The sequence below is a fragment of the Zootermopsis nevadensis genome, unplaced genomic scaffold (genome assembly GCF_977971745.1).
Source record: "Zootermopsis nevadensis isolate Lab colony 2312 unplaced genomic scaffold, Znev_1.0 Znev_ptg000012l, whole genome shotgun sequence".
Classification (NCBI taxonomy): Eukaryota; Metazoa; Arthropoda; class Insecta; order Blattodea; family Termopsidae; genus Zootermopsis; species Zootermopsis nevadensis.
In genome coordinates this window covers 7,144,594-7,167,281 of record NW_028259144.1, presented here as the reverse complement: position 1 = coordinate 7,167,281, position 22,688 = coordinate 7,144,594, and the positions used below count along the sequence as shown (strand labels likewise).

The 22,688-nt window shown below is 36.1% G+C and overlaps 3 protein-coding genes across 5 annotated transcripts in view; 2 read left to right on the top strand and 1 right to left on the bottom strand.

Annotated features, from left to right (window-relative positions):
- Nucleotides 1-9,638, top strand: part of LOC110827065 (serine/threonine-protein phosphatase 2B catalytic subunit 2) — a 125,437-nt gene extending 115,799 nt beyond the window's left edge. The window contains exons 15-16 of one of the 3 annotated variants that reach the window (XR_015534912.1): nucleotides 140-5,007; nucleotides 7,067-9,638. The gene's annotated coding sequence lies outside the window, so the exon portion shown is untranslated. Of the gene's footprint in view, nucleotides 1-139; nucleotides 5,446-7,066 lie in introns of those variants that run through there. The other 2 variants (XR_015534913.1, XM_087347793.1) reach the window with 2 other exon arrangements.
- On the bottom strand, nucleotides 970-22,522 carry LOC110827044 (organic cation transporter protein). The gene is made up of 10 exons (XM_022058291.2): nucleotides 21,712-22,522; nucleotides 10,816-11,005; nucleotides 10,159-10,417; nucleotides 7,229-7,421; nucleotides 6,576-6,681; nucleotides 6,018-6,130; nucleotides 5,440-5,654; nucleotides 4,821-4,996; nucleotides 4,167-4,339; nucleotides 970-3,123 (listed from the first exon to the last, which is right to left on the bottom strand). Exons 1-10 carry the CDS (start codon nucleotides 22,248-22,250, stop codon nucleotides 2,934-2,936), a joined length of 2,154 nt encoding a protein of 717 aa, XP_021913983.2. The 5' UTR covers nucleotides 22,251-22,522; the 3' UTR covers nucleotides 970-2,933.
- LOC110827049 (high-affinity choline transporter 1) overlaps nucleotides 14,013-22,688 on the top strand; it is a 52,796-nt gene continuing 44,120 nt past the window's right edge. The window contains exon 1 of the mRNA XM_022058304.2: nucleotides 14,013-14,227. Within this exon, the coding sequence (XP_021913996.1) occupies nucleotides 14,226-14,227 (2 nt within the window). The 5' untranslated portion in view covers nucleotides 14,013-14,225. The remainder of the gene's footprint in view (nucleotides 14,228-22,688) is intronic.

The following is a 22,688-nucleotide window of genomic DNA, read 5'->3' as shown; positions in this document are numbered from 1 at the left end:
TGAGGTTAATGGTTTAGTATTACACTACTGTGATGTACAACCAGTTGTAATGCAGAAGACTTACACAGCTAGAAAATTATTGTCAACTTCAAAATGGATTTGATACAAATATTTATTTTGGTTTAATTTCTGATTGTAGGTACTTGTGTAATAGCTCAGGTGGTTAGATGGTTCTGACTGAAGATTCGAATTCAGTCACCAGTAAATCCAGGCAGACAGAATGGCATTTCTTTCTTGTGGACTTTGGTATCCCGATCATCATTCTGCTAATGCTCCGTAATTATCTAACACCTGAGTTGTATAGTAATTCCAGCATTCAAGCACATTATCAAAGCCTCAGTCTTCAGTTGCAGATTCTCATCTGACCCAGCACTTGCCACTCAAGAGTAAGAATGTTACATTTCTTTTATAGTGTTTTTCATATTTATTATAGCAAAATCAATCTTATGCCAGATTTTCATGAATTTTTCATAGAGAGAAAATTATTTTGTCTAAATTGTATGCAAAGCATTTGGAATATTGTGCTCACTGTCCTTACTTTTCATTACATTATGTACAGTTGCATACACACATTTTCAAAAAACTTATTTTTGTTTATACTGTGCTATTTTTCATTTAATTTATTTATCGTACAATAAACTTGGATAAGTTAATCAATGGTTGCTGACTACAGACTAGAGTTTCCATCAGGGGCAACATTTTTTTCCTCCATCCTCTACATTCAGACCAGCTCTGGGTCCCACTAGTTCTATCCAGTGGGTACCAGGGGACTTTTCCCTAGGAGTAAAGTGCGGCAGAAGTGTAATAGCCAGTCACCCCCACTGAGGTCAACAATGAATAGGAGCTATACCTACTTTCCCTTCAAGCATCTTCATGTGGGAAGACCACAAAATCTTGTTCTAGGTATTTTGATTGATCTTCCTGCTTCAGCAGATAAAAAAGAAGAAATAGATAAATAAAATACAAATGTACTTCAGAGCAGAAGTTTTATTTCATGTAATAAGGGTGATTTTGCTAAATCTGAACCAAGGCACATACTTAACAAGATTTCATATAACTTCCATTACAATAGGTACCTAATATATCTTAATTTTTTCTGAACAATACAGAAATTTGAACAACCAATGGAAATTGTGCAAGTTACTGAAAATCAATATCATATTGGCATTTCTCTTGTTCAGATGTAAATGTCTTACCCTGTAGATCTATATTAAATATGGTATAAAAGTAATACACATTAAACTTTTAGATATAAATACCCTTAATAACAGCTAGAGCACAAATTTATATCACAAACATATATACAATATATCACAATCTGCATATAGGAACTCATCCTGAATCCTTGATGTGTGCGGGACCTGCAATGTAATACTATCACAGCTTGTTTACATGTCATTATTAAGTATAATAATGAAACATATACATGTTAATCAGAACTCCATTAATAAAGGCACTGATGTCTCCAACTTTTGTATGCCGTTGAAATTTTGTGAAGATTGTAGGGTTTTGAATTAATCTCGGTTAAAATCGTATACTGTATGGGTTTATAGATGAATGAATAACGTGAAGATGTGTTTTGGGATATTGCACCTTGTAGTCCCATAACATACACATATTTGTCCTTATGGTATTTATGGTCATTATCTTGAAAATATTACATACAAATAAAATACATGTCATGTATAATATTTTGTCCCATTAGTCCATTTTGTTTAGGAGGTTTTAGGCAGTCGTCTATATTAATTACAGGTTAAGTGTAACAGACTTTGTGAAAAGTGGTAATCTGTTTTGTAAATATGTTACAGCTTTATTTGATGAATAAGGATTCTCTAAATGCCAAATTTAATCAGAATCAGTTTATCCAAAGTAGAATATGATTCCCAAAACAACTGCTGATTTCTTGTCAACAAATATTTGTATTACAACATAATTTGGTTAGGAAAACATATCCCCTATTAATTTCAGACATGGGAGATGTGTTTGACCACCCTCAAAACTCAGCCCTCATTTGAACAAATGTTTATAAAACCAGAGATAAGGAAGCAAGTAACATTTCTTTATCCACAGTTAATCACTAAGAAAGACGTGGAAGCTTTTTACTTTGGAATAAAATATTAATTCATCTGGGCTAATAAAATCTTAACCTCACCTCTCTTCATAATGTCTTTGTAGCTTACTTCAAAAAAGGAAAATCTTTGTTTAAACAATAAATACGAATATAGCTGTTAGGTATGTACAGGATGAAGGTATAGAGTCATGGTAACTTGATGCAGATGAGAGTGACTTTGAATGTAAATGAATCTTGTGACTAGTTCACTGCATCTGGACTTTGTTCAGTTATGCAAGCAGCTCATTTTGAATTCCACATATGATTATATTTGTTCATTCCCCACTGTTCGTAAATTGTTTATAGAATCTATTGAAGTTTTCCAGGTGCTTTAAGAAGGAAGGCAAGCTAAATTACATGAATTTCCCTACTTGATACATTATTGATTTCTTGTACATATTATAGTAAATAAGTTACAGTATGTAACAAGTCAATATATTACATAGTTCAAGTTATAGCAGGCCTTTTCTAGGTTATGTTAAAAAATATAATTAATTATTTGAATTTTGATAACTTCATAGTGTATGATATTGAAATATGTTGGAGTTATGTCATTAAATTAGTGAGTAGGAAACTAGCAAATTATTTTCCATCACTGGAATGATCCCTGCATATGAGCTGTAGTGAAACATATAATTTAAGAACTGCTGCATAAGTTATGAGTATTTTTGGATGTAGAATTGCTTTCGTAGTCAGCAACTGTCAGTCTTTAAATTCAAATAAACTATTACTGATATAACGATTTTAACAGCAGAATACAGTTCTAGTCTGTTTACAATACGAGCACCCTTATGAGATGCAATTTATTTGGTATGAATTCTGTTCAGACAACGTTGGCAGCTTGCATTTCATCAGACTGTTTCATTGATCTTCTGGACCTAACTGATCTCTGGAGCATGCTGGATCGATACATTTCTCCTCGGACAGAAGCTCTGAAGGATGCCCTACCCATCTGCACGTTGCTTCTTTGGAAGTTACTGCTCATCTCTGCTGAGTCCTCTTTATCCAGAGTCCTGCATGAAAACAGATTTGGTTTGTACACATATGATGTAAAAGTCAAAAGTTAAATGTCATTTATTCAGTAGACCCGCCTCATTCATGGGTTTTTCATCATTGTTTTGCTTATTCATGGAAACGTTATTGTAATATGTGTGCGTTGTAGCTTAAGTCCCTCACTCTTTCTTGGTTTCTTTTGCACAGGAACATCTCACATGTATTCTCGTGTCTCAGCACCTTCGTAGATATTAATGATGTACTGAGTGTACTTTACGTAGTAGTACTTATTGTTGCCCCGGTGTTCAATCACCCTGATGATTTTCAGCCAGGAATGTCAACATTCCAGTATACACCAGCAGTAATGTTTTTGTGAAACTTAATCAGTTATATATATTGTGTTTCATGTGTCTTGTTCCCCTAACCTAATTTTTTCCATAAGGTATAAACTTCACACATCAACAGTTTTGCTGTTTGTGGGGGTTTTCAAGAACATAACCCCTGCAAAAAGCGAAGGTGAGCTGTATTTCAAACTGGAATAACACTCGGAGCAAAACAAAAATATACAAACAAAATTGAGGAATCTGGTAACATTATTAACATTGTCATTAACTGAAGGTAAATATGAAGTTCCTGCCCCTGCCAAATTGAACCTTGGTCATCCCACATATCTAGTCACTTCTGACTGTTCTGTCCTGAATATAGTCATTAACTTGTGTGACTGACTACCAAGTATCTCTTGTTGGTATTCTGGGTAGCAACTTTGTATGTTACTACCCAGAAGCTCAGCATTGATACGTTCAGTGCTGTAAGAAAATCAAATCCCACACCGAGTCTGTTTTCAGCGCACCTTTGTAAAACAATTTGATAAGCATCTTGTACTTACATGAAGTAATAAACCAGTATCCTCTTGAGCAAGATAAAACAACAAGAAACTTTATAGCCTTTTGTACTGCATAAGATGTCACAATTAGCAATAAATTCTTATAATACTGATGGAAAAGGAAATTTGTTTTATCAAGATGGTTTATGTAAGGTTAAGTATAAGAGAAATGCAACTAACTTGCTACAGCATGGGAAGTCTAGGAATCTTTGGCCTTTTCCAAAGTTCTCTCCATCCTGCAGGGTTTGTGGTAGTTCTTTGTCCAGAGTCTCAGGTAGGAAGAGAGCCAAGATCCCCCCAGTAATACCGATAGTTCCCAGGACTAACAGTGGAAGTGCTGGGCTGATGTTGGCCTGCACACAATCAACCATTACAATGGCACAATTAATATATCTGCAAAACTGGTATATACTGAGTTAGAAACTTTCTGGATACAAGAAAATGGACATTTATTTCTGCTGTCAAGTCTGGACTTTTCTGTAGATTAGCCAATGTAAGACAGAACTTTCTGGAATACGCCTGATAACCAAACAGTTATATTTATTTGATGGATATTGGATTATAACAGCTTTGAATTTTGGAGGCTCTTATATTCACGTTCTAAATGCAGAGTGTCCCGCAACAGAATGTCCATAGCTTAACTACGTCCTCTTGGGATCATTTTGAGTCAAAAAGTTCAAATAAACGTGGGTCCTGTCTGCAACATAGTGTTACTTGTCCTATCACTTGCATCCTCCTTAATTTGATTACCATAATAATATTTGGTGAAGAGTACCTACAGATTATGAAGCTCTATAAGCAGTTAATTTGAGGTTAGGTATTTGCACAACTTACCAGGTAGACAACAAATGGAGCCAGTATGCTTGCGACATAGCCCATTATGTGAATAAGAGCAACACCTTGTGCCCTCACAACAGTTGGCAGCACTTCAGCTGCATACTGAAGCCCGATGTTGTAAGAGATGTTAACACTGAAACGACCCATAATTGCAAGGACTGCTGATGGACCACCTGCAATTTTGGTAACACATGTTTGATTTTAGATAAATTGTTTTCTTTGCTTCTAAATGATAAACTTACAGAGACCTGCTTGCTGTAATATCTTTGCATGAAATTTCAGAAAATTTTGTAAAATAATAATTCGCAATTTCAGAGGAATTTTAATAGTGATATTAAATTATAATTGATATTTCTGAGACTAAAAAGTTGTAGTAATACAATGGAAAAAATGAAGTGATATGACATTAAAAAGTGACATAAAATAGACTATGAGATGAAAAGTGTTTAGGAGTTGTCCTATCAAATAATATACAATCCAATTTGGCAAGGTGATGGAGAAGAAGAGATTGGATAGTATCAGTGTGGAAATAATTTTAAATATAATATTAAAACCATGTATTGAAGAATGAAGGAAAAAATATGTAACTAAGATTCAGTAATATATAAATGCTCACCAGTTGGGACAGCTGTTGCCAAAAGGCTGAAAACTCCACCCATTACCATAGATCCACAGGCTAGCCATCGACGGCCCCACTTGTCTAGTACCATTGTCAGCACAGTGTCAGCTGGAAGTTCTGTGGCACTCGCTACTGTGAATGTCACGAACAAGTCCAGGCCCAGGCTACCAACATTCCTCACATGGCCATCAAAGCAAAGTGAAATTGCCATCCTGTATAAATTTGTGCATGTCAGATAAATACAGTTATCTCCTGTTTATAAAATTAAAATGATACTTGGCAATATTTCTACCTTTTTTTTTGTTTCACTTTTCTTAAATATGTTTCACAAAAAGATATATAATGCATACTTTAATGTAAAGAAAATGTTTCATAAGAATTGAAGTCGTACAAGAATTGATTTTTAGTCATAGTCACTGCTGTCTTATGGTAAATTGCATCCTCTAATAGGAACTTTGCAGTAACAAGGAATTTGTATTATTTAATCCAATTTATTTATGTTCAAGTCAAGACAGAGTAAAATGTATCTAGTAGTAAAAAAGTTCTTGAGTCTCAGCATGTGGCTAGAAACATACCAGATAGCAATGAGGAGCAGTGTTGTGCTTCGAAGACGAGGACTCTTGAATAGGTCCAGGACGGAATACACTCTGACTGCTTCCTCTTCTTTTTGAAGCTTTTCGCAGCTGTCCTGTAATGTTACAGATATTTTATAGTGACGTGTAATTTGATGGATACTCAAACTATAAAATTTAATGTAGTCTGAAGATGGAAAACATTTTTGAACACCAAACTAATCAATATTAATTTGACATTTAACAATGGATGGACAAGAAGGAAATGTCTTTGTACATACTACGAATTTTTAGGTCCTTGTGTAAGCGTCAAACATTATTGATTAGCAGTCCAGTTCATGAGCCCAGATAGCTCCTTTTGAAATCAGTAAGAAAATTACTAACTGCTTTTATTAAAAGTGTAGGATCGCTTGTCAGTTACTAGGCTAAGGAAGTATAATATATTATAACTGGTTATGATGTAAATATCACTTGTGTCCAGCTGTGCTTAACGTAATCTAATTTAACACCACTGTTATGTTTGCACGTCAATTTTATGTATTTTATTTATCAACCACTTACACTAAATTTTGTATAGATGTGGGGTTCGACTTTCATGCCATTAATTTTTTCAAACTTTTTCAGTATGCAGACAGCCTTGTTTAGTTTCCCTTGAGATACAAGCCATCTGAAACAGATCACATTAACATTATTAAAAGTTATATTTAAAATTAACTATATTAAAAGCTATATTCAGACACATCTTTCCACTTACATGTTAAACCTCAGTATGTGGGCAAAAGCCTACATGACTCTAAATTTGGGAATAATTAAAACATTCACATTACAGGTTAATTAATAATCCTGTCATCATTTGTCTGTCTTAACCTGAGTCTTTTCTCATTTAGTTTAATTGGTATTAAAATTTGTATCTATGTTAGAAGCTGTCACAGTGGCCGCGCCGCCTGAGGTGTAGGCCTTGTGTTGCTTGGACACTGTGACCATGGGTTCAATCCCACTCAAGCCATGGATGTTTGTCCGCGTTTTTCTGTGTTCTGCTGTCCTGTGTACAGGTAGAGGCCTTGCGACAGGGTGATCCCTCGTCCAAGGAGTCCTACCAACTGTCTAATTGATCAAAGCCAACGAAAGTTGGGACTCGCAGATGCTCAGGCACTGAAGAACAGGTCACCTAAGTATCTTAAGAAAGTATATATGTTAGAAAATGTGTAACCTACCTGGCACTCTCTGGAACAATCCATGGTGTGATGGCAGCAAGAAGTAGAGGAACAGAAGTAGCAATGCAAAGCATCTTCCAGTTTGCAATGTAGTACGCCATCCAAGGCAGCATACATGAGGCCATTGTGAAGTAAATTGCAATTGACATGTTTGCCACAAAGGTTCGCCATTTTGGCCCCACATATTCTAGAACTGTACAAATTTAAGTTTTACTCGTCTATAAAGTGTATATGGAACAGTCTTTTAAAGTGAAAGAAATGTTTGAATTCTGAAATATTTAAGAATGTAGGTGGGCATGGTATATGGTTCAGATTTAACCCAAGATTTTTGTCATAGGATGTAAATAAAGTATTTTATAGCGTTACAACCCAGAAAACAGTCGTCTTGAAACTGACAGCCATGAAAACCTCAAATCCTACTAAGTATAATATTTGTTTGTAAAGAATATATTTGAATATATGCTAAAGGTAATGTTTAAAAGAAACCAAAATTTGAAATTACTGTATTTAGTTATTGTCAAGAAAGAGTAAAATAAGTTGGATATATTTAAAGTGAAGCTGCCCTGCTATATGCCATGTAGGCATTTTTGGGGAGTGTTTAAAGTCTGTGATAATCATGTTATTTTGAAGATAATGGGCATGAAATATTTCAGTTGCTAGTGTTTCATATGAAACTAAGAACCCTCTTATATTTGTATAATTTTATTTTAGGAACTAATTTTTTATGGATGCTCTATCAGTAAAATAATTTTAATTTTGTCACATAGATGATCTGAATTAGTGTTTGTTAGTAGGTATTTATATAGTATTAATGATTTACAAAAGATATTAGATAAGTAAATGGCCTTCTTTCATTTCCTTGAAATTTTGTGTAAATTGGGCGTGGCACACGTGTCAGACAGTAACCTTGCACTGAAATTCTTCTGCTATCAGAATGCTCAATTATTCAGCTAATGCAGATATTGTGGTCTGCTGGGTTCTGGCACTGTAGTCTTGTACATAGTTACCAACATTTCTACCTTGAAGTTGGAGACAGTACACTCCTCCAAAACAATGGTAACCATCTTCAGTCGTACATGGTGACTGAACACGGACGAGAAAGTCAAATCTCAACTAATGCATATAGATCTGTCTAAGCGGTTGTTAGATCAATTTCTGTTATTTTACTAATATTAACATTTTATTTATGATTGTCTTTTAAGTGGTGTCTTAGTGAGTCTTTTTACAGCTAAAGTTTTGTGTGAATGTTTTGTTTCTTCGTAACAATTTACAGATTTATGTAACGAGCCCAAATTATTCCCAAATTTGTGAAAGATCAAACTATTAAAATAGATCTTAAATAACTGAAAACATAACAAGCCTTATAGCTCCGGTATCACGAACTCGCTGGTTCAACATAGTTAAAGACAAATCCTGTCAATTGATTCGAGCTGAACTAGTTCACTTCTCATTTTTAAAATGGGTGTTTTGGATACGAAATGGACAGTTGCTAATGGTTTTTTTGTGTTGATTGTCTTGTAGCAATGCTGATTTCTTTTAAATAGCTGCGTGTTTATTGGCGTCTTTGAATTGGTTCTCTACAAGATACAGTGTAGAAATTTAAATGTTCCGTGATTATCCATGAAATAAATTGAGCATTGTGTACAGAATTGGGAGAGAAAAAAAAGAACTAGATTTTGTGTTGGGGGGGGGGGGGGTGTTTTTCGTCATAAATTTTATAGCTGAACATTTTCATAGAAAATAGGTTATACTATCTTCCGAACCGGTTTGACTCGTGGGTGCACTATAAGTCTGTACAGTTAACATAATCGAGGGAAGTGTTAATTTTCAAGGCCTGAGCCTCTCGTATTTTGAGCCTTCATTTGTATTATTTAATATATCTGAAGGCAAACCTGTTAGAAACACTCTTTTTTTTAAGTTTTTAATTTGTTATTAATATATTACAGGATACAGTTTAATTTACTCCAAGGTCAACAAAGCAAACAGGAGTTTACGTAATTACGTAACGAGGTAGCTTGAATTGCCATTACAATTAAACAAGTGAAAGGAGGAAGTTCTAGCATCTGTAAGAACTTCTTTCATGTCCACACACATGTGACTGGGAGAGAGAGGAATTTAGTTCAATTCATGGCTGTCCTTCATCTTTATGACATATTTAAAGCAGCTACTTAGAAAACACCCTCAGAAACCCAGAGTAGAAGGAGTTGTATGTAGTTTTCATGTTATTGAAAATTGTCTTCCTCGTTAATGTTTGTATAGTGAGAATTTTGTAAGCTCAAGGATTTATTTGCAGTAATTAATCTGTTTTTTGTCAGTGTGAGTAAACTCAGATCCCTGAAATTAGTAACTTACAGTGACAAGATGTTTTGTTTTTAACAAAATATCGGAAAATATATTTTATCTTAACGAAGCAATTTTATGTGTTATTTACATGAAGATTGTCAAATAGTGTTTTGTGTGGAAGATGAATGTGTTTAACCATGTTTTCCATCTCTGTAACTACTTTTTCTTAAACTTGGTATTACGGATCTATACTAAAAGTTGTTGGGCGAATTTAATTTTTTATCGTTTACAAAGTCAACAGTGACACAAAATTTAAATTTTAAAATTCACAATGCGTTTCTGGTTTCAGTCCGAAGCAAACTTAACAGGTAATACTGTCATGAAAAACATATATTCATTCATATATTTGGAACGTAACATTTTATTCAAAGAGGAAAAGACCATAAGAAGATGACTGTCTCCTAGGACATTGCAGTGCGTAATCTGGTACATGTTGACCGACATTTTAGACGACCTTTCTACATGAATATCAGTGTGCTAAGTGATCTTTAACTTGTGAAGTAGGTAGTTATGCTTTGTACAGGACACATTAATGTTCATTATAATTTATAAACATTTTAAACAACGGAAATAAAATATGCGCTTACCGAGAATATACATCATGGTGAAACAGTTGTCGAAAGCAAGACCAACTAGAAACCGACACACGCAGAATGCCCAGAAAGTAGTGACAAAAGAAGTTGCAATCCCCGCAATGAAACCTATAAGATTGGTCCAAACTAATGCTGGAATCCTTCCGTAGCGGTCAGCCACCCATCCAAAAATCAGTCCGCCCAAAATGGCTCCACAAAAAAATACCGCCTGCGCTATTGTAGGATAGGCTGCCTTGTCACAAACCCAGTCAAGCTGAAAATACAAAATGTTACAGCTACACTGAATATCCTCTGTTTTGGGGTAGCGGTTGTTTGTGATATGAGATGATGTAGTCTACAGACGTTACCCTAAATTCAAAATCATATTTTGTGTGTTCCTGTCTAGGTCTGAGGCCAAACAGGATTTATGCCCTCCTTTACTCATTTTACCTGAAGGCAAAAGCAGAATTCAGGTTTTTTTATAGTTTAGATGATAGACGAAATCTAAAAGAACAATTCTGCATGTCATCACAAACCTTCTCTATAAGTAATTATGTATATAAATAATGTGGCTGTAGTAATTTAAGGAATATGAAGTCACTGTACTCTCCTGTTGCGTTTAAATCTTTTAGTTTTATAAAAATCAGATATTCATCAAGCTTAATGTCTCACCTCTGAAGCTATTGTTGAGTAGGGGATGTCTGTGTAATTGAATTCCCACCCATGTCTGCAGTCTGTGGTAGGCCATGATGGATTACCTTTTGTAATTCCTTTATCCCACATTTCAGTGAAATTCACTGCATACATTCTGCATTTATCATATCCTGTCTTGCCCTCATTTGGTGGGATAGCCAAAGATATCCTGTAACCAAAACAACATGACTTTTACGTAAAAAAAACTAAAGCGTAAATATATCTATTCTTGGATGATGTGATGTACAATACATGTAGCACATATGAAAGGGATGATAAATGCTTATAAAAAATTAGTTGGTAAACCTGAAGGAAAGAGACCACTTGGAAGACCTAAGTCTTGATGGAGGATAATGTTGACGTGAATCTTAAAGAAATACTTGGAGGATTCGTGTGGCTCAAGAAAGAGGTCAGTGGTGGACTGTTCTGAGTACTTCAAATGGATTATAAACTAAATTTAAAAATTTATATAAATTAACCGAATTTTTGGAATGACTTTTCCTATACAACGTCATGACCTTGTCGTCAGAAATTCGTTTGTAATATCTGGGGTATGGATCCATATTTCGCGGCACGATGTTTTATTTTTGTGATTTTTATTGCAGCCGATATAATATGTAGGCGTACTTGGTTAATTAAAATTGACTCCGTGTTTTAATGGGGTTTAAGGACAATATTATTTACACACCTAAAGACGATAATAGAAGGAATTCCCGAAACGTCGCATATATCGAATCTCATACATTGGGCAGTGTCTCGTACATTGTTGGTCCTGTCCTAATTTCGCGATTCTGCAAAAGTTAATTCCTCGCAGTAACAAAATGATGTTTATTTCGACATTATGGATTTATTCACCTGTCTGACAGAATTTAGTTTCTTTTAGCCAAAGGCGCCTTGCGAAAGAAAGCTGTATTCTTCCATCCACAGTTCCCGCCTCCGTCCCATTTTTCTTTTGTCTGCCATGATTAAGTTGATTCTAATTTTTGCCGGAAGTCACGTGTGTGTAACCACAGTAAAAACAGGAAGTTATTTTTTTTCATTAAAGCCATAACCATAGGTTGGTTCCTTTTTCAAGGTCCAAAAACCTGAAGGGGACAAAACATTTGGAAGACCTAGTTGGATCATATTAAGATATTTACTAGAGAAATAGTTTTAAAGTTTAGACCGGATTAATCTGGCTCAGGATAGGAACCAGTAGCGGCGTCTTGTGGACACAATAATGATCCATCAGGTAAAAAAGGCGGGAAATTCCTTGACTAAATGATTATTAGTTACACAGGAAGAACTCTATTTTATTACACATTGTGATTGAAACTTGCATTTCTTTTGTGAATTTGCTAAGATTTGAAAACTGACGAGCAAACTACATGGAGTCCTTTTTTGAGAAGGTAATAATCACTCATCTGGTCAAGAAACTTCCCACCTTTTAAGGACCACGAAGGCTTATTATCGTATTAACAAAAACCTAACCTAACTTTGGGGAGAGCATAGAAATCACTCTCTTATCGGCATTGTTATTATTTTACAAGATTCGAATCACACCCACGTACGTTTTGTCATAATAATTCTTATAATTATCGCATTCGCTCGAGCGTTATATAGGTTAGTGATGTAACGAACTAAACGCACAGAGACGTCTGATAGCAAATGTGTTTATATGTTAGTCGATTCGTGTTCTCGATTTAGCACGTTTCAAAACCATGCTGTGAAGGTGGATTTCATGGGGACACGAATGTCCTTGAGCTAGTAGGATAACAATGTGACATTTCTCATATTCCGAAATCCTGATTCAGTGATAACGTTATGAAAGGCGACCCCTTTGAAAGTACCAGTAAATATAAAACTATGACGAAACTTAATTAAATCAAGGATAATTAAGTGGGAATCATCCGTCATGACGTAGCGACCTAGCCACACTACTCACGCAAAGGTCATTAACAACAGACAATTATGACGTCACTGAATCCATTTTCACTGGTCAAAGGTCAAACTATGACAAACGCGCTACCGTTATTGGGTTTTTATGCGTACGTTTCCTAACGTGTATGTTTAAAATTAGGTTGCCCTAGGACGAAGGACAAAACTAAGTTTTTTGTGGTAAAGACTTAAGAAATATCTTCGAATGTACGTGTCTCTTATGACTTCTACAAGCGTCTGTATCGAAATACCTAATAACAGCAGATGCTCCACTCTGTAACCTGTCTTGCTAATTTACTAGAAACTTCGTATACGATTCCATTACGTCTTGTAGCTACGCTAAGGAATGCGAATTTTATTTCCTGATTTTAATGCGGTCGAGTAAAGAATCCTGATCTAGAAGTCAAGAAATACGGTATTATTGAATCCCCCTAACAGTCGCAGCAAAATTTTAAGGTATTTTGTTTATTGTTGTTATTATTATTTTTTTATTGTTGTATTTTGGTATTTATTTAATCTCATTTATATGAACTTCTACTGCCGTTTTCAGAAATTAAATGTTATTTATTTGTACATTAACAGTAATGATGATTGTCAGTTGGAATAACAAATGTAAACAAAAGTTATAAACTTGTTTCGTAAAACAAATCTCAGCGTGGAAAGTGTCAAAGGGCCGAATTTAAAAATATGACAACCTTTTTATAAAGTTGTATTAAAAATTGTTGTCCTTTCCGAATCAAATCGGATAAAATCGTCCATTTACTTTATAATTCTCCAGATGTGTGCGATTGATCACAGTAGTATGCATGGCATGAAACAAGGTTGCTGAAATTGATAAAAAAACGTATATATGGAGTCGAGCGCCACCTTTGACTGTGAAACCACAGCAGTTAGATTCGCTCTATTAAATTTTCGATACGGTCGAGATATCTGTGATATTTGTTGATATCTGTCTAAACTCGATATTATCACTACAATCAGGTTATGTACGTGTACAATTCCCGGCCCTCATGTCACATGTGGTAGTTTTACTGTTACTGCTAAAACATGAATTTGTTTTTCAAGCTGATTTTATAGTACATGAAATTCTGTGAAAAGTCAATAATTTACTCGTCTTGTATAAAGAAGTTCGTGACTATTCTTGGAATGTGTATAGACTGGATACATATCACAGAATTGTGGTCTGAGGAAAGTTAGTCGTCAGTTGTAGTATCTTATGTACATTGATAGAGGGAACCACTGTCTGCACCACCCACCATGCAATTCATCCCCAGACGCGTGGCCTCAAGGTTATAGCTAGCTTCACAGTACCTCTGCTATGACTGCAAGTGTGTTATATGTGACTGGTTTATATAATTTTACCCATCGGTTTGAATGTGTGTGTCATTGTTATGTTGAGAGGATAACGTGTGTGTAAACGAAGCCCAGAGAATGTGAGAAGTTAACCAACAAGAAAATTATGGACATAACTAATGTAAGTGACAGTTCTCTGCTTCTACTTTTAGGTTATTCATGGGGATTTAAATGACCATTAGATAGTTAAACAGCTGTTGAATTAGCTTTCTGTTGTCTTTTAACCTATAAGTCGCCAGTGCCATTTGACTGTCATGCATCAACTGAATGCAGTTATTCATATTCTCATAACCTATTTCTCCAGGAATATTTTACTGTTTTCTTCCTGTCTGTGCCGTGATCTTCATACGTCTCATTACCGAGAGATGTTACAAAAAGCAGTTATTATGCATTTATTTTCCATTGCTTTCTCAAATGCCTCCAGTATCGTGGTAAATGTCTTTATGGTCTGTTTTGTGTTGTGTGATCTTGAACAGGTCGTCAAGAAAACGTTCTTCTGAAAATAAAACCGCAGTTCACACTACCAAATACTTCTCTCAGTAGATTTAGAGTTTAATATTCATCATGAAAATAGAATTTACGGTTTTAATCTGTACAAAACTAAGACGTAAACAAACAAATCATGGCATTTAGTTTATAAATAAAATTCGGTGAAGAAAGTGGTTATAAACAATGCGAAACGATAAAATAAAACCAGTATTTTGTCTTCCAGTCGTGGTGAACAACTAGTCCATACTAGCCACGATATGTAGGCTAAGTAACTGCAGAGTAACACAATCACTGTTTTAAAACCTGAATAGCTAATGTCGGATGATTTCTACACGCTGTAATTGCCTTAAGTAAATGAAACGCGATATTGCATATAAAATTTCTACTGTTTATGGCTCTGTATGTAGGGTAAGAGTTGCGGTCCTGAGGGCAATGGCTGCTAACGGAGTGGGTGTGTGTTGGACTGAAGTGGAAAGAAGTCTTTCTTTGCCAAATTGGCAAACTACAACGTGCGTTTTGGCACGCAAATATTTCTTATTGTCTGTAGAAGCAAAATTTAAAATAAATTGCTTAAAGGATACTCTGTAGTACGTACTAAATATGTACACATAAAACCAACACATGGTTGGGGAGGACATAGATTGCTTTATGTACTATTTCCAAAGACCTCGCGTCCGTAGCAGATCGAAGAAGGAAGACTTTGTGTTATGTTATCGATTTGTATAGTATCGTAACTTCATCTATAATAGCTTCCGGGTGTTTTGTCATCGTCTCCTTGGAAATGAAGGTGCTAGTAGAGTGTATACAAACATAATTGTAGGACCAAAGCAGGCCATTACCTGCGTGTCCGTATGGCCACTGATAACGTCTTTTCACGTGTCGCGCGGACACGGCTTCAGTTCACTTCCGACCAGTTCGTGTACTGTCGCTGTGTCAGCTATAAACGTTACTTGACACGGATTACGTAGCGATGTTACGTAATGAATGACTATTAAGGAACCTGAAGGTAAATTCATTATGATAGAGATTATAAAAATAATTTTAATGTGTTTTTAATGCCGTTTCAGGTATCTTAATTGGAATATAGGCCGTTTAAACTTGGACAGGTTGGTGTAATTGTACTGATCCAATTTTGCATGTCGAAGTAGCGGGTTCGAATCTCGACCCATTTACCGGGTACCCTGACTTAAGAGATTTTCGTGGTTTTCTTCACTGTCTTCGGACGACTAACACTGCTTTCGAAATCATCACCTACTCAGACTTCATATGATTATCTCGTTTAAGATTCTGATGTCTCTTCCAATTTAAACAGCTTAAATGAGTAATTTCATAATAAACTGCATTAATTTTTAGGACGGTCATGGATTGTATGCTACTTTTAGGTAAATTATACTAAGCTAAAAAAGCTCTCGTATTCAAACAGAAAGAAATCACAAAATAATTGTAAAGCATAACTTTGCTTTGGTTAGGAAATACAGAACATCTTGCACAACGTGTTGATTTATGCTATCATTTTACAATCTGATTGTGTTTCTTACTAATTAATATATAAATAAAAGTGATTTCACTTCAGATTTTCGGACGAAAAGTCTATATTATTTCATTATGTCCATCCAAGTGCCGGTATAATATTTCATAACAGCTTTTCATTTACGTTGAGGTGCTGTTAGTCCTCCCCCAAGGTGCAGAACGTCCCTTTGTGGCTCTCCGTGAATGCTTATTTAGTAATTATATTCACTTCGCAGTTACCCTCAATATTTGGAGGCCATCTGCACTATGCCTGCATGACATGGATTTATCTGATCCACTGGCGTGCTCTTGTGAAAGTGATAATGAAAGTTCTGGTCCCATAAAAGAGGGAAATTTCTTAACTGAACAACTGTCAGCTTCTCGAAACAACTCTGCACCATGGAGTTAACAAAGTGTTTGACCTTCTAAAAGTTGAAAATATAAATTTTAGACACTTCGTCAGAGTTAAATATTTTTTTTATTTTTAACAATTTTATCTATATTACTCTAAGGTAATTTATTAAATGTTAATGTTGGTACAGATTATTCGACATAAATAAATTAGAAAGTTTATTTCGTCTGGAAGGACTTCTTTGTTAATACATGACAAGGCAGATCACTTTTCGTGCGCCTTAAGTGTAGTAGACTTACATTTTATTGACAACTAAGTCTACGGTAGCTCTCATTTTTAGGTACAAAATTTTAATTATGTAAATTAATTTATTTATTCTGTCGTTATTTTCTGCCCACACGTTTCATTTGCTAATCATATTTCTATTTAATTTCTTATTAATCGACTACATGAGAATTTCTGTGTTGTTCCTATCGGCTCGATATAGGTCGATACATGTCGATACATGTTATTTCCTTCTTTATGCGAAGTTCAAATTGAACCTTTATCGATTTCATACAGAATGTCTTTAGAAATGGTTTTATATTGCTACTTAATTTGTTTTGAATTTATCTATTGTCTGTTTAAGTCTTTCACAAATGAATAGTTTCGAAGGATGGATATTTACTTTTACCTGAAGACTAAGGAAAATGAGCCCTTCGAAACGTAGTAATTTTTTTTATAGTTTTAAGATTCTCAAGACTTTATAAAAAAAATATACGGTAGATAAAATCAAAAACTAAGAAAGTAGTGATTAAGCAGACTTGTTTCACGATGGACCAAGAAGCCTTGGCAGATTAATAAAACTTTGTTGTGTAAATTCTGAGCAAGTGACACACGCCGGGCAGTTTCGAAAGGATTGGAGATGTCTGGCGTAGCCGAAGGTAATTGTAAAAGTCCGAGGCTCCAGTGACGTAACCATATTACACGCGGTTTCTCGCTTGGTATACACGGTTTCCGATTTATGCAATGTACCAGCCTCGTTTTGAACAAGGAATAGCTGATGTAGCCCTTACTGTTCATATCCAACTTTAGTGTGATTCATTTACTAAACGTGGCGTTTCCTAAAAACTTTAATTTTTCGCTGTATTATTGTTATTGCTTTATTATTATCATTACAAAAAAATAAGAGACTTTTTCAGCGTGAGCAGTTCATAAAGACGCCCTAATTCAACTAGGTGTTGCAAATTATATATGTAGATTTTTGGCAAAAATATTGACAAATTTGAGGACCACCTTCTCGAAACGAGAAAGTGTTTAGGTTGATTGCATGTCAAAGTTTAGATTTATTTTTACTTCCTTATTTTAATTTTTTCTGTGTACCTGTAATTATTTTATTTTCTTGTGCTGAAAACAGGGTTAATAAATTTGAATCTTTGTTAGAGAGGTGTCTACATTATGTAAAGCAGAACAGAGGATTTTTACATCTCTGCTGCCGTGGAATCACCCCCCCCCCCCCCAAATATCTTGTACATTTTGATTTAACAGAACATTGGCTAACTAAAATTGAGGATGTCCTAAAAAGATATATACACACATTCATTGGATTGATTGGAATAAAGACATTTTAATAAACTAAACCATTACATACGTCAGCATTGGCACTTAATGAATTAGCGAATCTAGATAAATTAGGTCTGGGTTTTAAAGCCGTGTGTTCTTGCAGTAGAGTACCAATGTTTCGGAAGAAGATATTCCCTCCATTTTAATCCCTGAATATGGAAGCAATATGTTCTTCCGAAACGTTGGTAACCATCTGCAAGTATACCGATTTCAGCATGCAGAACAGCATGGATGCTACTTCTGATATTCTGTGTGTCTTAAGTAGGTTAAATCTTAAAATAATCCCACTCATAGGCCATCAGCGATCAATACCACGTGGTCTGTATTACGATCTGGTCGCCATGATTTTATTCCCAAGGTCACGACCTGATATTTTTAAAAGTATTGATTGTCGGTCTTGAGCGCTGAGGGGATGTTTCAATGCTACAATTCGAATTCTTGGAACATTTGAAAGGCGTTTAATGAGAAATGAGAGAGGAAGAACGTGAACATTCTCTGGACGTTTTTTCCAAACGCATTCCTTTCCGATTTGTTATACCTTCGTGACTTTCCTATTAATTTCTTGCAGACATTGTCCGAGAAACTAACCTAAGCAACGCTATTCAGAATAAAAGTATCAAACTTCATAACAACCACAAAATATGACTTTTTTCTGGGATGTTGCGTTGTATAGTCTGGTAGAACTAACCGACGTTTCAGAGGTGCTTGCTGTCGCCATCATCAGGACGATTACGTTAGTAAACTCTACCAGAATAAGCGACGCAACATCCCAGCCGTGAGAACCGTAATTTCACCATGAATCCTTTATTTACAAATAAACTGGCTGGATGGTTAATGGACCAGTCATAAACTGACAGGAGAATGTACGTATAATGTAATAAGTGGGTTTTTTCGGGGGTTTTAAAATTCGATATCTTGCTTTTTGCAAATGGCGCGAGTGACATCAGAGTTGTCTGGGATTATCAACCTTCGCGCTAAAAGGTGTCTGGTATCTGTCTGGCTGGGTTATGTAATCACGTGAATGGATGAACAACTTCAGGGATTTCCAAAACAACAAATCAACAAATTAGTAAACTGGGAATTTCCCACCCATTCACCTCCCGCATGCAGAAACGTGTGGTCATCTCAATGTAAGATGTCCATTAATTCATGATTTCAACCTAAACTGAAATGTGGCGAGAAATTTTAGTAAAAATTTAATGAAAATCAGTTCAGTCATTTTAGAGCTGTTACATGCGGACAGAAGGACAGACAGGGCGAAGCTAATAGATGCATTTGTGCAAATTTTAGTTTCGAACGCGCATAAAATTAGGATTTAAACCCGCAATCTCAGTTCAAGGCCGTTTAAGCGGTAGAACACGTGGCTTTTGTTGTTTGCGGTTTGTGTAAAAACTCAAACTAGGCTATATGGCTTCGAATATAGGATGATTAATGAACTGGAAAGGATGTGGAAGGAAGCAGCCGTGGCCAAAACGCTGTCCCACAGTTTCCTTGAAATTAGTAATGAAACCCACGAAAATTCTCCGGACACTCTTTTTCTGGGACGAGAATTTAAACTGGAATCTCCGGAAGACGAAGAAATTCTAACAATACGACTGCGACGTCCCGTTATTTTTGTTGTTGTTCTTCTTCTTCTTCTTTTTCTTCTTATTATTATTATCATTTAAAGATTTTTGTGCTGTTTTTGTTCTTGGCCTTCGGTTTTTGCTGCTGGAATTCAATGTATAACCACGGTTTTTGGCAGTGAGCCACGTTGAATGTTGAGAATTAACCAACGCTTCGGCAAACATTGTATTTACCATATTCAGGACGAACATATTCAATTGCGGTGTTTGCCAAAACGGAAATTCTAAACATTCAACTCGGCTCACCCCCAAAAGCCGAAGTTGTACATTTGTTGTTGTTGTTGTTGTTGCTGGTGGCGGATTTTACTGATGCGCAAGTTTACAGGAAAGGCGAACCTTGGTACGCAGTGCGCTGGTCACGAAAGATGGTTAAGTCCACGGTAAATTGGTTAACCAGGTTAAGGAAACGCGACTTGCGCACGCTTCACGAGGTCACTCGTCTCTTTGTTAACTTTCCTCTGGCAATACAAATTATGCATCTGAGTAGATTTTGTTATTCAGTTTCTTTTTTACCCACTTGCAGCTTCGTTGTGCCATTTTCAGTTCAAACAGAACCAATTTTGTTACTATCTGAGTAATAAGATGACTGTCTTCTAGGTTGTAACGCCGTGTAGTCTGGTAGACGTTTACCGACGTTTCAGAAGTACTTGCTGTCTCCATTATCAGAGCCATGATGGCGGCAGCAAGGACCTCTGAAACGTCGGTGCACTTCTACCAGACTACAAAGCGCAACACCCCAGAAAACAGTAATTTTATTTTAGATTAATGAATCATATTAGGGCCCAAAGGCATTTATGGGTTTCTGGACACTGTCCAAATTATTATTACATTCCAAATAGAACACAACGTTTCGGAAACTGTATTTGTTTCTGTCTTCAAGGTGAAAAGGTGGGAAGTTCGGTCGGTCAGAAAAAACTTTATTTTGTTTTAGTATATATAAAAGAATGAAGATGGTTGTCTTATGAAAAGACAGCCATAATGAATTGTTCCTTGATTGTTGCAATTGCAAGATACAAAACATATAATCCCGCATATCGTATGGGTATGTGCGTTTATATTAAGAAAAACGTGAGAAGATAGACCTGACATCTGTTCGTATGTGTCGATAAACATTCCATTTCTTATGGAAAATTCAAGGATTTGTTTGTAAAGAGTGAACATCTGTGCTGTGTATTTTTTATTTTGTGGCATTGCTCAAGGACTGGAGATATCACGAAGCAATGTGTTTAAATTGTATCACATATGTAGAGAATGACACGTAAAACAGTTCCGTATGTTCGATCCTCGTTTCTCCATCCAATTTGTACCCTGAAAAGCTATCAGCATTCGGTGAATAATGATTGACTTCTTTTGGAAACTGTGAGATATTATATATATATAATAATGGGCCTATATTTATTTATATTTTGTGTTGGAAAATACCTATAACTTATTAAGCAGTCCATTTTACAATGAATTGATTGCAAATTAAAATTATTAATTTTGATGTGACCTGATACGAAATGTGTGTACCGACCTGGTATAAATCTAAACGTGTTCAATAGCTGTAGGTTTTATGATGTATCTTAACTCTGTCTCTCCATATATCCTTTTCTTCAGATCATTTTTAAGAAACCCGAAATTTCATCAGCTTTTAAAGTTAACTATTCGCCCTCATCAGAGTTAAATTGTGATCATCTACGTTGCAACATCGCCTAGTCTCGTAAATGGTTACCGAAGTATTGGACGAACCTGTTGCGTTCATCTTAAGGGTACTTATGCACTGAAAACGGTGGCATAAGAGCGGTACCTCCGAAACGTCAGGAACTATCTACGAGACTAGACACTGTCACAATCGAGATTACAATTTAAAATTTTGTTGTTGTTCCTTGGTTCTACAACTCCGTTTGTGGGTTTTCGCCGCCTTCTGAACTTAAAATAGGGTCCAATACATCTGCCTTGTTCTGTTAAGTACGATGGAGTCCAAAGTTGGAGTCGTACAGCTTGAAACGCTCGATGTGTCCACTACATAGTATTTCTTCTACTCACCTCTGCTCCGTGGTGAGGTTCCTCAAATCAGGTACATCGCACCAATACTCCTCTGGGATCACTGTGATGAAGATCTGGGTGAAGTAAACGAAGGCTACGAAGAATGCAAATGGAGCCAACAACGCGAACAGAATCTTCTGATACAGACCAAACTCTCCAATATGGGGCAACATGTCATCGAAGTCCATAATTGTCTTGTCATCCTGAACCGGGTTGGAAGGAGGCTTCTCGCCGGCCTGCGTATTCGTCTTCTGTTTCAAGGCAATGTCGTTGATCGAAGATTGTCGTGCCATCTTCATTTTCACTGCAGCCCACGCGCTAACCTCTCCAGCACTGGCTTCTGTTCGTGTTTCCATCGGGTCCCTATCCGTTGAATCGGGTATCCTGTCTAGTGACGTAGGCACTCCATTAACCCGTGACGTTGTGTCTTCATCTGTCTTGGAATACCCTTGTATGCTTCCCGTGTGCGAGTGACAGATATCCTGTTCTTGAGACAATCTGTTCTCTTCGCGTGGCGGAATCTTCTCTTGTGGTGGCATTGCTCTGCAGATATTATCCCAGTAACACTCATAAACCACTAAAACCACAATAAATCACCTTTGGCTGTCGTAACTTGCTTGCGTTTAAAAGGGGATTTCTGTAGTAGTTGGATTCGGATGATGGATTCCCTATATGGTAGCCCTCACAGTGTCTAGGTGATGCCTGCCTATCAAAATACTGCAGGCAAATCCTAGAACACGCAACCACGGCCCCATACACACGACTAAAGGTAAGACTGCCACAATATCGTTGCTTTATATACAGATTCGCTTCGGCTACCGACCGCTCAGAAGAAAGTGTCGATCATTGGCAGGGAGGGGAATTACAATCTTTCTGTTGGAGGGGTGAGGGGAAGGTCAAGATTATGTAGGAAGGAAATCCCTTGGGTTTGTTTGCGTATGAGAATGTTCTAATTTACTCCTTTCGAAGTAGGAAGT